We start from the raw sequence: 15,268 nt of genomic DNA, 5'->3' as shown, positions 1-15,268 counted from the left end.
CAAAATATATTTTTATTGATTTCAGAGAGGAAGGGAGAGGGAGAGAGAGATAGAAACATCAGTGAGAGAGAATCATCGATTGGCTGTCTCCTGCAAGTCCCCCAATGGGGATCGAGCCCACAACCTGGGAATATGCCCCGACCAGGAATCGAACTGTGACCTCCTGGTTCATAGGGACGCCCAGCCACTGAGCCACGTCAGTCGGGCCAATAGACCTGGTTTAAATGCGCAGAGATGCTTTGACTCAACCCAAGATGATTCTTCTTAATCTTGCCGGGAAACTTCTATTTTGAACATGACCGTTTTTATCATCTTTTCTGTCAGTGAAACTAGCAGTTGTTGCAATTTTCGGTTGTTTTGTTGCTTGTATATTTGGTAATAATAACAACACTCTTCACATTACTAACATTTCCCGATTCATGGTTAGAGAAAACAAAGGCAGTTGGAGATGATCAGGCTGACCCACACTCCAAGGGGAGTTCAGAAAACAACTGAGCATGTATCAAACTGTGGGACAGGTTCATACGTCTTATTCTTTAAACCTACTTAACTTTCTAACAGTGAGTTTCTACCACATGGACTCAGCTCCCCAGCTAGGAGGCAACTATTTCCCCAAGTCTTTTATTTCTTTACTAGGGTCCCCAGGCCTGGCCCGCGATCAGGGCCTATCAGTTTCCCTGCCTCCCCGCCTTCTACATCCCTTGCCACCCACGGTCCCCGCCCTGCCTATCCCCCCAGCCTCCCCACCTCCCCGCCTCCTCCTTCCCTCACTCCCTCAGCACCCCACCGAGGATGGTCACCCACCATGTTCCGTGCCGCCACCTGGCGGTCAGCGCACGGCATAGCGAGTGATTGAACTCCTGTTCTCTGGGTCGAACTGCTGAGGGACGCTTTCATATTAGCCTTTTATATACATAGATACGGGCAAACTTACTACAGGTAATGTTTCCTTTCGTACAGGAAGATGCCAATGCAGCTGTGTGAAAAGGAGCCAGGAGTGGGAAGGGAGGACTGACCAAGTTCACCTGTGACAGCTACGCAGTACACAGCTCTGGAGAAAAAGATCATGTCCGGCAGACGGTGAACCTGACACACAAAGAACTTCATACATTTTCCATGGCTTCATTATGCTTGGTTCCCCCTTTAAAAGTAAAGCCTTGGTCCGTAAACGTCTATATAAAGTATGGAGCGCAGTCAGTTGTCAGTCTTTCACAGGGCTCCGTCTTACCAGCACCCAGAGTGTCCATCCACCGCAGACTCATTCCTAATCACGCTGATCTCATTCGGCTTCACTGGAGGCACATCTCAAGTGTGACCACATTTTAATCGTATCACTACCAAAATCTGGGAAAGCCCACATACAAGTCAATGCAATTGCTGGCCACCAAGGTCACACTATTAAAAAGTACATTCCAATACTAGTGGTACAATAACAGCAAAAACAAAATATGGAACATCCAGTTTATTAATTACAATTAATAAGTTACTGACTTCATTACCTATGATTTTTCATTGCCTTATTCACTGTATCCCATTAGAGGGAAATGCCCCTCCCCCCCCCTTTTTTTGTATGACATGGATTCACTGCCTCCGAGTTTCTTTAAGGGGCTAATGAAAGAAAAAGTAGAAAGAACACGGGCCTGGGAGTTGGGAATGCCAACTCTAGTCCCTGAGCTGCCTTTCTGTGGGTTTCCAAACAAGTCACATCACCTGTTTTCTAATCTGTGCGCCATGAGGACTGGACTATGATTCCCAAGGTCACCTTCAGCTCTGTGATTGAGATTCTGAGAAATCAAATATTTTTACCTTTTTTTAAAAAAATATTTTTATCGATTTCAGAGGAAGGGGGAGGGAGAGAGGGAGAGAGAGAGAGAGAGAGAGAGAGAGAGAGAGAGAGAGAGAGAGAGAGAGAGAAGGATAAACATCAATGAAGAGAGAGAATCATCGATGGGCTGCCTCCCACACGCCCACACTGGGGATAGAGCCTGCAACCCTGGCACATGCCCTGACCGGGAATCGAACCATGACCACCTGGTTCATAGGTAGATGCTCAACTACTGAGCCAAGCCAGCTGGACCACATCTTTTTACTTTATATGACAAAGTTATATAGCTGTTATTATAGCTGTTTTATTATCACTGATAATACTGCTTAGCCTCCATGTACACAAATATAAAAATGTAAGAAAAGGAGAATTATGGAAATACTAGCATTATCAATAGTTCTCAGTTATAAATGAATTCTAGGCAAGAAATATTCAAAGTGATGAATAGCAAGAACCTACAACCAAGATTACTCTACCCAGCAAAGCTATCATTCAGAATTGAAGGTCAGATAAAGAGCTTCACAGACAAGAAAAAGCTAAAGGAGTTCATCACCACCAAACCAGGATTATATGAAATGCTGAAGGGTATTCTTTAAGAAGAGGAAGAAGAAGAAAAAGGTAAAGATAAAAATTATGAACAACAAAAAGACATCAAATACATACCTACCAACAAGTGAATCTAAAAATCAAGTGAATAAAAAGTCTGAAGAACAGAATGGACTGGTGAATATAATGGAATCAGGGACATAGAAAGGGAGTGGACTGACAATTCTCAGGGGGAAGGGGGTCTGAGGGGTGTGGGAAGAGATTGGACAAAAGTCTTACACCTATGGATGAGGACAGTGGCGGGGGGTAAGGGCATGGGGTGGGGTGGGGAATCAGGTGGAGGGGAGCTATGGGGGGAAAAAAAAAGAGGAACACCTGTAATAATCTGAACAATAAAGATTTGTTTAAAAAATAAATAAATGAATTCTAATCTATAACCAAGATTTTAATGACACAGTAGATTGGATATTAGAAAAAGTGAGCGACTTAATGCAAAAAGAAATGCCACTAAAAAGCAAGAAGCTTGTGCAATAAATTAGAGCTTCCATAAAAGCAGAACCAAGGTCAAGGTGAAATCAAGTTCACGGAGCTTCACCAGAACCAATTCTGGTCTTCGGGACCCAATGAGAATAAGAGAGACAGGTACATCAACTGGAAAAAGTGCTAGCGATGAGATTTTGAAGGCAAGGCAAAAGAAAGGAAACTGAAAAGTTTTGAAGAAAATAGAAATGAAATAGTGAAACTGCTATAGTCTTTCTGTCTGACTCTGGGCAGTGGTTCTGGGGAAAAAATCTGTTTCTTATGTAAAAGCTCTTTTTAAATTGAATTTATCGGGGTGATACTGATTAACAAAATCATACAGGTTTCAGGTGCACAATTCCACCGCACATCATTCAGCACCCCAAGTCAGTCTCCTTCCATCACCATGTATCTCCCCTATACTCTCCCCCACTCCCCTCTCCACCTCATCCCCACACTGTTGTCCGTGTCTATGAAAAAGTTTGAAACTTTGTGCTTGCACTTAGGAAACAATCTGAAATTGCTTGAATGATATGCACACGTACCTGTGTGTGTATGTGTGAAACAAGAAAAAAGCATGGCCGGGAGGATCTGGGTGGCCACCTAATGAAGAACCCCTGCCAAGTGGTTTCTGAACACGGGGCCTTTCCTATTGGTGGTGCACGGCAGTCAAGGGCCACTGATAAATGCACTGAAGTGGGCTGCATAAGCTAAGAATGATTTCCCCCACGGGAAGGCCTCATGATGACATCTGACAAATGTCACTAACCAGCCCCTCGCAGCAGTTTACAGAGACAAGGAGAACGGACGTCATTGGTTCTCAGCAGGAAATGACATTACCACCAGCTATCACTGTGCGCGTCAGGCAATGCTTTAAGCACTGTCCTAACTCATTTAATCTTCCCAGCATTCCTTTGAAAACATTCTTATCGCCATTGTACAGATGAGGACTTAGATTGAGTAACTTTTCCAAGGTCAAAAAGCTGGTTAAGGAAGACTCAGGCAGTCTGACTTCTGAGCCCACATTCTTAACCACTAGAATGTACCTACCTACATTTCTCAGTGATAATTATAATCCAGACCCAACAGACACGGAAAGTGGCTACTCAGGGCAGTCACTCCTCTATTCATAAGGCAAACTGCAATTTGGTTTCAGCCAGATATTATACCAATACATTTCATTTTGAATGTTAGTGTTGTGTACTTTATGCTTAATTTGTGGATGTTTTGTTTTTGTAGTTGTAAGAGTTATCAGCACAAGGTATTTCTGCCTAATTTTAAGCTACATTTAAGTAACATAATAAAAGTAGCGTAAGAGAACTCTGAAGTGCTGGTGAGAATCTTCACCCGTACAACATACACTCCCTCCAAGAAATGCTGGTCTCTGTGGATGCTCAAGGACGGACTTCCAGCCCAGCCCTGGGAACGATGGATGAGTCTGTGCACCGTGTGTTTAGTGGTCGCTGGTTCCTCACACAACTGTCCAGTGTTGGTCTGTACATCCTGACCCTCCTCCCTTTGGTTCCCCGTAATCACCACACCAGGTGAACAGTCACTGGCTCAATGACCTTCAGCTGGAATTTTCCAGTCACAAGACTTATGGAAGATAAAGGCAAGACACACGCCAAAGAGAAGGCTGGCTGGTGTGCGGGAGGAGGGAGAGGCTACAAAGGACTGAGACACGTGAATGAGCCTATGTCATGCCACAGGCCCAACCATGCTGGGGCAGGGCCTTCTCATGCCAACCGTTCCACCTAAATCCTTCCGTTTGACATTTGAAAATTTTATCTAATGCGTTCAGTGCTCATAGGCTGTTTCTGGTACGTACCAGACATTCTTACGTGTGCAACTCACTAGCAGTTATCTGATTTGATCCTCAAACAGCCCTACGGGGGCCCCCGATCTCCATTCTCTTTTTTAATTAGAGATGTTACTTTATTTTTATGTTTTAAAAAATAAGTTTTTATTGATTTTTTAGAGAGAGAGGAAGGAAATGGGAGAGAAGACAAACATCGATGATAGTGAAACATTGATTGGCTGCCTCCTGCATGCCCCCTACTGGGGATTGAGCCCACAACCTGGGCACATGCCTGACCGGTAATCAACCATGACCTCCTAGTTCATAGGTTGGTGCTCAAACACTGAGCCACGCCAGCTGGGCAACTCGTATGCTCTTTAAAAGGTTTATTTCCGATTTCATCAGGTGGGTATGCTGAGAGGACCTGGAACTAAGAGCCAATGGTCCACAGGCCCTATTGGCTGTCCTACAGTTACGAGCTTCTTACCCCTCATGCATGCTTTTTCCTGACGAAAGCCTCATGTTCTTACCTCACATTATCTAAATGATGGACTCCCAAGAAGAGGTTATGACTTCTGAAGAAAACATGGCTATTATACTATCATAGTTAAATCTAAATAACTCAATTTCAAAGAAGAAAAGATGCAGATAAACTTATTTAAAGGAACTAAAAAAAAAAAAAAAAGATACAGAGACTCATTGCTTGCAAAATGGTTACATGAACTGGACATAAAATAGTCAAAAGAATGGAGACCAGAACACCTTGGCTATTTTTTTCCATGGAGATCCTGGTTGATTTCATCATGTTAAAAAGTTAATGAGCATTTACTAGTTTTTCTTTTAGAGTTCATCTTATGGAAATACTATATTAGAAAGAATGAAAATATTAATTTCCCCATTCAGAAAAGTTAAATATATCTACACTAATAAAAGAGAAACATGCAAATTGACTGTCTCTCTGCTACGCCCACCAGCCAATCAGGAGTGAGTATGCAAATTAACCCAACAAAGATGACGGTTAATTTGCATACACAGGCACGGAGCAAAGATTGAAGACAGCATAGAAGGAAGCCAAGTGCTGCAGAAGGGAGCAAAGCAAGTGCCGCAAAAGGGAGTGAAGCAGGGGAGAAGGGAGTGAGGCAGTGGAGACAGGAGGGAGCGAGGCAGCAAAGACAGGAGCGAAGCCGAGGCAGGCTTTGCTCCCTTCTCTGCTTCGCTCTGGCTGCAGGAAGGCCTATTCTTGCAGGAATCTTCTGCAACGGGCCTCTAGTATTAAATAATTATATATGTATATTTAATTTTAGTTTAAGATTTTCTTCAATTTATTTAATGCTCTCTCTCAAAGAAAGAAAGAAAGAATGGAGAACAAAAATTTGGGGTAATTTGCACTACTTGACTTTTGATTTGTTGTTCCACTTATGTATGCATTCATTGGCTAATTCTTGTGTGTGCCCTGACCAGGGATTGAACTTACAACCTTGGCATACTGGGGTGATGCTCTAACCAACTGAGCTATCTGGCCAGGCTAACACTGCTTCGATATTTTTTTCCACTGATTTTTAGAGAGAATGGAAGGAAGAGAGGGGGAGAGAGAGGGAGAGAGAGAAAGAGAAACATTGATGTGAGAGAAACATATCGATTGGTTGCCTCCTGCACCTGCCCTGACTGGGCTGGAGATCGAACCTGCAATGCAGGTACGCACCCTTGACTGGGAATCAAACTCTAGACACTACGGTGCACAGACTGATAATCTAACCACTGAGCAACACTGGCCAGGGCAACACTGCTTGACTTTGTAAACAGTTCTCTATGTTAAGGACACAATACTCTTTCTTAACTGGAAGATAGAGAATGAGAACCAAGCAAAATAATAAAACATGGATTTTGGTCACTTAGAAAATTACAGTGAATAAATATAACTAAAAGGAAATTTAAAAATCCCCAACTGTTGAAAATGCATACATTTCTTGGCTTGCAGGGTCCATGTTGCAATGATGGACTGCCAAATGGTGATCTGAATTTAATAAATTACTTATGGAATCACAAAAAATCTGAACTGAATTTACACTGAGGCTTAGCAGTGGTAGATACATACAAATAGAAGAGTTTATCACCTCAGAGTATTTCAGGGCAAGGAAAACATACAAAACTTTTTTTGCAATATAGTTTAAGTCCTCAGAAATAAAGTCTACAATAAGAACATCTAAACCACAAAAACATGTTACCAAAATTTTACAGATATCATGGCCTGCATTTTCTCTCTTTTATAGTGGTAGCCACATTGTATTAGTCCAAACTCAGATGTGCAACCCCCTTTACATACAGACCAGGCACTCCAGACATTTGCCATATAAATAAAACAGCTGTGTGAGCAGAGAATCAGCAGAGCAAAACATTTTGTTATGAGACTTTTCTATAAAAAGGACTTGAAAGTCTGAAAGACCTTCAAAATTAAAAAGATTCTTGCTTCTACTTTAGGAGGTTCAACTATTCACTCTGAAACGTAAGTGAGAAACAATTCTATTTTAGGGAAAAATGCCTACTGTAAAAAAAAATCTCACCAAAGGAGAAAGTCTGACTACCAAAATGATCTCCCCATCTTTCCCTAATTCATGGAAAAGGAATAAGGGTGACTTTTCTTTCAAGATGAAAAATGGTTAAATGGACACTTTTAAAATGGTTTATAAGAAAACTAGAGGCCCAGTGCATGAAATTCGTGCATGGGGGGGGGGTGTCCCTCAGCCCAGCCTGCACCCTCTCCAATCTGGGACCCCTCGAGGGATGTCCAACAGCCCGTTTAGGCCCGGACATCCCTCTCACAATCCAGGACTGCTGGCTCCCAACTGCTTGCCTGCCTCCCTTCCTGATTGCTCCTAACCACTTGTGCCTGCCAGCCTGATCACCCCCTAACCACTCCCCTGCCAGCCTGATTGATGCCTAATTGCTCCTCTGCCAGCCTGTTTGCCCCTAACTGCCCTCCCCTGCAGGCCTGGTCACCCCTAACTGCCCTCCCCTGCAGGCCTGGTCCCCCCAACTGCTTTCCCCTGCAGGCCTGGGTCCTCCCCAACTGCCCTTCCCTGCAGGCCCAGTCGCCCCCAACTTCCCTCCTCTGCCAGCCTGGTCACCCCTAACTGCCCTCCCCTGCAGGCTTCATCGCCCCCAACTGCCCTCCCTTGAAGGCCTGGTCCCTCCCAACTGCCCTCCCCTGCTGGCCTGATCCCCCACAACTGCCCTCCCCTGCTGGCCTGATCCCTCCCAACTGACCTCCCCTGCTGGCCATCTTGTGTCCACATGGGGGAAGCCATCTTTGACCACATGGGGGCAGTCATCTTGTGTGTTGGAGTGACAGTCAATTTGCATATTACTCTCTTATTAGATAGGATAGAGACCTGCTGCATGGTTGGGGGCTAGCTGGTTTGCTCTGAAGGGTGTTCTGGATCAGGATGGGGGTTCCCTTGGGGCATGGGGAGGCCTGGGCGAGGGGCCTGTGGTGGTTTGCAGGCCGGCCACGCCCCCTGGCGACCCAAGCGGAGGCCCTGGTATCTGGGGTTTATTTATCTTTATAATTGAAACTTTGTAGCCTTGAGCGGAGGCCTGGGCTGGCCAGTGTGTGCAGGAAGCTTGGCTTCCTCCATTGCCAGGGAAACCCAAGCCTCCTGTTCGCTCTGTGGTCGCAGCCATCTTGGTTGGATTAATTTGCATACTCACTCCTGATTGGCTGGTGGGCGTGGCTTACGGGTATAGCCGAGGTACGGTCAATTTGCATATTACTCTTTTATTAGATAGAATCTTACCATTTCCTTTTCTAATTTAAAGTCTACGAGTGACACACAAATATGTATAGCACAGGAAAGCTTAGCAGGTGGCTGGGAGCAGTTTGGGATGCTACAGGCTAGAACACGGTCACAAGCGGCAGACTGCAGCAGCCACCTGAGTCATAACCAGGCAAGCTCCCCGGTGACGCCCCCATCCAAAGCAGCAGCTCTTTCTCTGGGAGGGACCACACACGAGGACAGTTGTGTGTGCATCGCTTTCCAAGTCAGAGAACAGTATGCACATGGATTTGTGCCATTCGATTCTGATAGTCAAAGTGAATTTGGCATTTCTTCCCCAAAGTTAAAGAAAACAAAATACTAGAGAAAAATGATTTTCTACGAATTATTCTATACTTCAGGTTTCTTTACGTGCAAAAAATTTCAGGTATACTGAATAGTAATTAAGCTTTGATCAAGAGATTTAGTTAGAAGCTGTTATACCAGTACAAAAATACCCACACTAGATTATTAAAACTGTAAGACTACTTTTAAATTCATAAAAATGGGACTGCACTCGGTGGCTATAGCTTTAGTTTTGGGGTACTCCATGCTACACAGAATCAGGGAAAGGAACATTCCTGGAGGGAGCCGTGTTCCTAATTTGCTACTGTTCAAAGTGGTCAAGAGATGCTGCATGTTGGGGGCTAATCCTTACAGCGCTTCTCAGAGTATCAGCCTCTACTCTAGACTGCCATGTCCACGGCGCAGGCTTGGTGAACACACTGCGTCTCATGCCCTGCTCACCTCACCTACACCACGAGCAGCAGTGCCCCAGCAGGGGGCACCGTTTCCACGACCAGCACCCACGATGGCAGCTGCCTCGTGCCACAATCAGGCCTCACGGGGCACAGTCGAAGGTCTGGGGCTCGCTCAGTGCTGTGGCTGGAGGTTCAGGGCGCCTGGTCTGGGTAATTTTCTGTTTGGGGTTTTTTGTTTCCTCTACCTCTTCCGTTTCACTTTCACAGACGTGAACCACCACGCTGGGTGTGGACTCAGTTCCTGCGTGAAGTTCGTATTTCTCTCCTGTGAAGGTAAACAACAAAAAAGAAGGGCTTTGTCTCTTGAAACTTCTTGTTCTACTCACATTTTAATTGATTATTGGTTTTTAAATCTCTAAATCCTATGTCAGCCCAGTCACCATGGCTCAGTGGTTGAGCATCGACATATGAACCAGGAGGTCATGGTTCAATTACCAGTCAGGGCACATGCCCAGGTTGCGGGCTCGATCCCCAGTGTGGGGTGTGCAGGAGGCAGCCAATCAATGATTCTCTCTTATCACTGACTAGAGGCCTGGTGCATGAAAATTCATGCACTGGAGGGGGGTGTCCCTCAGCTCGGCCAGCCCCCTCTCACAGTCTGGGAGCCCTCAGGGGTGGGAGGCGACCCGGAGATCAGGGGAAGGCGATGCCCCATCACACCTCTGTTGCTGCCACTGCTGGTAGTGCAAGCCTCAGCCGGCTCTGGTTACCTGAGCCTCGGGCCTGCCCTGGGCGGCTGGGGGGATGAGGGCACTGGGGGACTGTGGGGGCAGGCACGTGGAGCAGCCGGGCTCGCGTGCCGCCCCAGCCAGGCTGAGGGGATTAGGCGCTGCCATCCTGTGGCTGTGGGCACCGCCATCTTTGAGGGCGTGACAGTCAATTAGCATATGCCCTCCTTCTTGGCTGTGGGCGCCCCATCTTTGCGATGGTGTCAGGGTCAATTGCATATCCCCTCTTTATTAGATAGGATGTTTCTATTTCTTTCTCCCCCATCCCTTCCTCTCTGAAATTAATAAAAAATGTATTAAAAAAATAAATCCTATGTCAGAGTACTTTATCTTGTTTAGGCATTAGAGCTTTGTTACTTTAAGGTTCTTATGAAGTTTTGCTGTTTCAACGCCCCAGCCAGCGTGGCTCAGTTGGGTGGGCGTTGCCTTGTGCACTGAAAGGTTGCCTGTTCAATTCCTGGTCAGGGCACATGCCTGGTTCTCAGGCTCAGTTCTTGGTAAGGGGCATGCAGGAGGCAGCTGATCAATGTTTTGCTCTAACATCAATGTTTTTCTCTTTCTCTATCCCTCTCCCTACCACTCTCTCTAAAAATCAATTTAAAAAAACTTAAAAAAAAAAAAAAAGCCTTAGCCAGTTTTGCTCAGTGGATAGAGTGACAGCCTGTGGACTGAAGGGTCCCAGGTTCAATTCCGTTTAAGGGCACATACTTTGGTTGCAGGCTCCTCCCTGGCCTGGGCCATGGTCAGGGCTCGTGCAGGAGGCAACCAATTGATGTGTTTCTCTCACATTAATATTTCTCTCTGTCTTTCCCTCTCCCACAACTCTCTCTAAAAATCAATGGAAAAATATCCTCGGATGAGGATTTAAAAAAAAAAGAAGAAAGAAGTGAGTAAGGAACGCTGAGGTCTGGGAGTTAAAATGCTAATTACTATTCTATGAACAGAACAAGTGAATCTCAACTTCAGAATGGTTTCGGTTTTCCCTTGGGAGACATTTGTAATGTTCCGGCCAGAATGGGCAATCTCTTTATTATAGGACCTCAGACATGATCCGGCTCTAATGTCTAAAACAAAACAAAGCCATTTCCCCTCAAAATGACCCTTGTATCCCCTACGACAGACATAACATTGTCTTAGGCGGACATCTAGTCTGAACCAGCAATGAATGGCATTGATTTCTTTTTCTTTTTCTTTTTTTTTTTATTTATTTATTTATTTATTTATTTTTAATTTCTTTATTGATTAAGGTATCACATATTTGTCCTCGTCCCCCCATTTCCATCCCACCCCCCTTTCTTTTTCTTTTAAAAAAATTTTTTTTATTGATTTGAGAGAGGAAGGGAGAGGGAGAGAGATAGAAACATCAATAATGAGAGAGAATCATTGACTGGCTGCCTCCTGCATGCCCCCCACTGGGGATCAAGCCCATAACCCAGGTATGTGCCCCTGACCAGAATCGAACCTGGGACCCTTCAGTCCGTAGGCCAACGCTCTACCCACTAAGCCAAACCAGCTAGGATGGCATTGATTTCTTATATTATTTTATTTTTATTTTTTTAAATATATTTTATTGATTTTTTTACAGAGAGGAAGAGAGAGGGATAGAGTTAGAAACATCGATGAGAGAGAAACATTGATCAGCTGCCTCTTGCACACCACCTACTAGGGATGTGCCTACAACCAAGGTACATGCCCTTGCCCGGAATCGAACCTGGGACCCTTGAGTCCGCAGGCCGACGCTCTATCCACTGAGCCAAACTGGTTTCGGTTGATTTCTTATATTATTTTAAAGGGATGGGGAAAAAAAAGAAAAGAGAAGGAAAAGAAGAAAGGAAAATAAATAAGAAGAAGAATTTGGAAGGGATGATATAGTATCGCCATTAATTCCTTCAAATACTAGTCAATGGAGAAGCTGTCTGCCTGATACTCTGACGGAGCTGGGGAGAGAGCAACTGATATTCACTAACTGCCCGTGAGGTACCAGTAGAATTTGTAGCAGTAAAAATCGCAGTTAGATTTATTGAGTACCATGCATATATCATTTAGCCCTATAACCACCCTGAAAGGGAGCGGTTATGGTCCCTATTTTATAGATGAGAAAAACAGAGGCTGAGGAGATGGGAGGCTCAGCAAATTGCTCAAGATCACAAAGTTAGCAAATGCTAGTGAAGCCGGGCTTGTGTGACTTTATCCTTCCCTCTGATCAGGTTGCCAATAGTTGGCTAGAATGCAAATTACTGAATATGGTCTTTAGTACAAGTGCCTTTGGAAAAAAAAACAGGAAAGATGGATGTTTGTTACCTGGTCCCAGTTTGGAAACAGCGCAGAGTAAATCGTAATTTAAAAGCGGCATTGCGTCGTCCCCCTGCTTCCACCCCACCGGAGGAGACGCGGGAGGGGAGATGAGGAACTGCTTGACCGGCTGGGGCGGCTGTAGATACGACTTGTCTCGTGTTTCACGGGCCACCTGAACCTGCAGGGAAGAAGATACTCCACGTCTGGGACTGGCCTATTTTTTCATTTTCATCTTTATATTAATTACTACATCTCTTTGGAGAAAGTGAAAAATTCCCCTTTGACAGTCTGCATCTCCCAGTGACTGGGTCTTGGTCTGTCTGGTTCACCACTGAAGACTCGGTGCACAGAACAGAGCCTACATCAATCAGGTGCTCAATAAATTAACAGTTGAATAAAAAATAAATTGGTGGATAGATGAACGAATAATGAACGGTAGTAAGCACTAAATTCCAATTTTGGAAGAGATTAGGTTATTTGTCTCCATCTCAATCAGCTCCACCAAGAAATGTCCAGGCAGCTTTCATTTAGAATTGCATTTGGAGTGTGAGATAACAAACCTCTCTCTTTTTTTTTTTTTTTTAAATTTGAAAGCTAAGACCAAGAAAAAAAATACTTTGTTGAAAATAAAACAGTGCACATAGTACATCAGCCTTCATTTCACCAATTCTTCTAAGAAGACATTGGTTCCTCAGAGTCACATCAGTAAACAGAATGAGGATAGCCCATTCTCGGTAACCTCCAAGATGCTCTGCCATTTCACAGTCTAAGACAGCCTGTGGTACAGCTACAGCACCTCCCTGGTCATCCCGTAGGCCAGCAGCCATTTTCAATGGGGTATCTCATAGAAATTACAGAACCCAGAAATGATTTCAGATATTTTCTCACATTTCCCTCATGAAACGCCCATTGAGAAAAGCTTACAATGAATTCCTTTATAACTGCTAATCTAAGCAAAACAAAGTTAGGAGGGTAAATACGCTGAATACATAAATTTATGCATCTGTATAATAAAGGAGATGATATTTTGACATTATTTGCTGACTGGGACTGTTCATTTCCAAGACCTCTGATGGAATATGGGAAGTGGAAAACTGCTAATATTTCTGGATGGAGAAGAACAGGTGTCGAGAGCAGTGTCTGAGGCTCTGTGAAGTACCTGTGCAAAATACAGCTTCAGCTTCTTCCCGTTGAAGTCTGATTCGTGGAGTTCTATCCGCGCTCTGGCTGCTGCTTCAGGCTTGCTGAAATTTATTCTGACTCTTCGGAAGCTTTTAAACAACTGAAACGTCACCTGCTCATCATAGATGGTGAAAAGCGCTTCAAACCTCTCCTACAGATCGAGGAGCAGCAGGGCAGAGAGAATGGAAGGAAAAAGGAAAAAGAAAACCCTTTAACAAAAGAAAATTTAAGTCCTTAAACATAAGCAATGGGATGGAACTCATTATAATTTGCCTCCTCCCCTCTCAGGAAAGTATCCTTTTCTTGCAGGTATACAAGAACAGGTAGCCTGTTATTCATATGCTAGATTCTGCAATTGCACTTATTTGAAAAGTAATTAACTTTATTACATATTGTATAGAAGATTCAAATGATAAAATAAATGTAAAGCATTATAAAATACATGTAAGGAATAAAAAAATGACAAGCATGTCTAAGTTCAGAACAAGCACGTGCCTCCTGCCTTCAAGTCCCCAGTGTGCCCGCTGTTTCTTCCCCCATCTTGTTCCTTTCCTCCTTCCAAGTACCCATTTTTGGAGTTTTGTGCTCATCGCTTCCTTGCTTTAATTTATGGTTTTACATTTATTTGTATGCCTGAGATATGGTAATGTTGTATGTATTCTTCAATAGCTTGTTTTTCTTTACAGTTTGTTTCTAAGTTCTTCCTTGTTGTTGTGTGTAACTGTAAGTCATCCTTTTTCCCTGCTATATGGTATTCCACTATGAAGCCATACCATGATTTGTCTAATGCTGTTGGAATTAGGCAACCAACTGCAGACAGACCTTGTGCTAAGGCTGGATTCCCAATGTATTACAAGGGGAGGGGAGCTGTACCAATCAATCCTATTCTTATTTTCTATACTATTTCTACATATTAACGAAATGTGGACAAATAAATAACATTATAGAGATAGTAAGAACTTAAAAATAGCATGCCAGTTCTTAAACATGCAAATATATTAAAAACTAATAATTAGTAATACTTCCAGGCACTTTTCTTAGTTTCCTCTGTATCTATTTCAAAGATGGCTGGCTTTATCACTTTTTAAAAAAATTATAATTGAGATTTTGTGAAAGCCCATTTAATTCTTGATAGATGCTTGGTAGATGCTTACTTTCAACATATTTTGAATACTAAGTAAATATTAAAATTCTCACATGAGCCAGTTAAGAAACACGATCACGGAACACAATGAAAGCGGAAACTAAGGAAGAATTAATGGAGCATGGTTTATGAAAGATTAGTATTTTGTAATTCTGCACATAACACAATCTTCCTTTCCCAGGGTAAAAGGACCCTGTAATTAGTCCTAATTCCCCACAGCAATGAATTTTTCATAGAAACAATAATACAAGCTCTCTTGCAAACTCAACAGCTACTTGGTAATCATATGCTTCTTCCCTTTTCCTTTCAAAACAAATTTTTTTTTTTTTTTTTACCATTCCAGAAATACACTGTGACTGAATGTAAGAAGCAGATGACAGCAATGGGTTATATGGATCTCTCTCTTCTAAATTCCAATACCCGTGAACTGACTAAGATTTATTTAAAAATGAAGCTTTTTAAGTTTTCTTAGTTCTTTCCCCCTCCTTCACATCCATGTTTCCCTTGGTATAGCATAAATATGGTTTATGAAAATGTGTGACTTCTAGTGTGAGGTGCTGCATAAAACACGAAAAATTAATGTGAAGGCAAAACTATTTGAGGAAAAAGATAGGAGCCCGTAGCTGGCAGCTCTGCCCTTCCTAAGCTGTCCCTGACC

The 15,268-nt window shown here is 43.5% G+C and overlaps 1 protein-coding gene across 4 annotated transcripts in view; it reads right to left on the bottom strand.

Annotated features, from left to right (window-relative positions):
* RCAN3 (RCAN family member 3) overlaps positions 1-15,268 on the bottom strand; it is a 40,214-nt gene continuing 24,946 nt past the window's right edge. The window contains exons 3-7 of one of the 4 annotated variants that reach the window (XM_054721010.1): positions 13,444-13,617; positions 12,291-12,462; positions 9,447-9,526; positions 935-1,086; positions 1-402 (exon numbers count right to left, since the gene is read on the bottom strand). In XM_054721010.1, coding sequence (XP_054576985.1) covers positions 330-402; positions 935-1,086; positions 9,447-9,526; positions 12,291-12,462; positions 13,444-13,617 — 651 coding nt within the window. In that variant the 3' untranslated portion in view covers positions 1-329. Of the gene's footprint in view, positions 403-759; positions 1,087-7,913; positions 9,527-12,290; positions 12,463-13,443; positions 13,618-15,268 lie in introns of those variants that run through there. The other 3 variants (XM_054721011.1, XM_054721013.1, XM_054721012.1) reach the window with 3 other exon arrangements.

The sequence above is a fragment of the Eptesicus fuscus genome, chromosome 9, assembly GCF_027574615.1.
Source record: "Eptesicus fuscus isolate TK198812 chromosome 9, DD_ASM_mEF_20220401, whole genome shotgun sequence".
In the NCBI taxonomy this organism is placed as follows: domain Eukaryota; kingdom Metazoa; phylum Chordata; class Mammalia; order Chiroptera; family Vespertilionidae; genus Eptesicus; species Eptesicus fuscus.
Note: the sequence above shows the minus strand (reverse complement) of the source record. Positions and strands in the feature narration are given on the sequence as shown.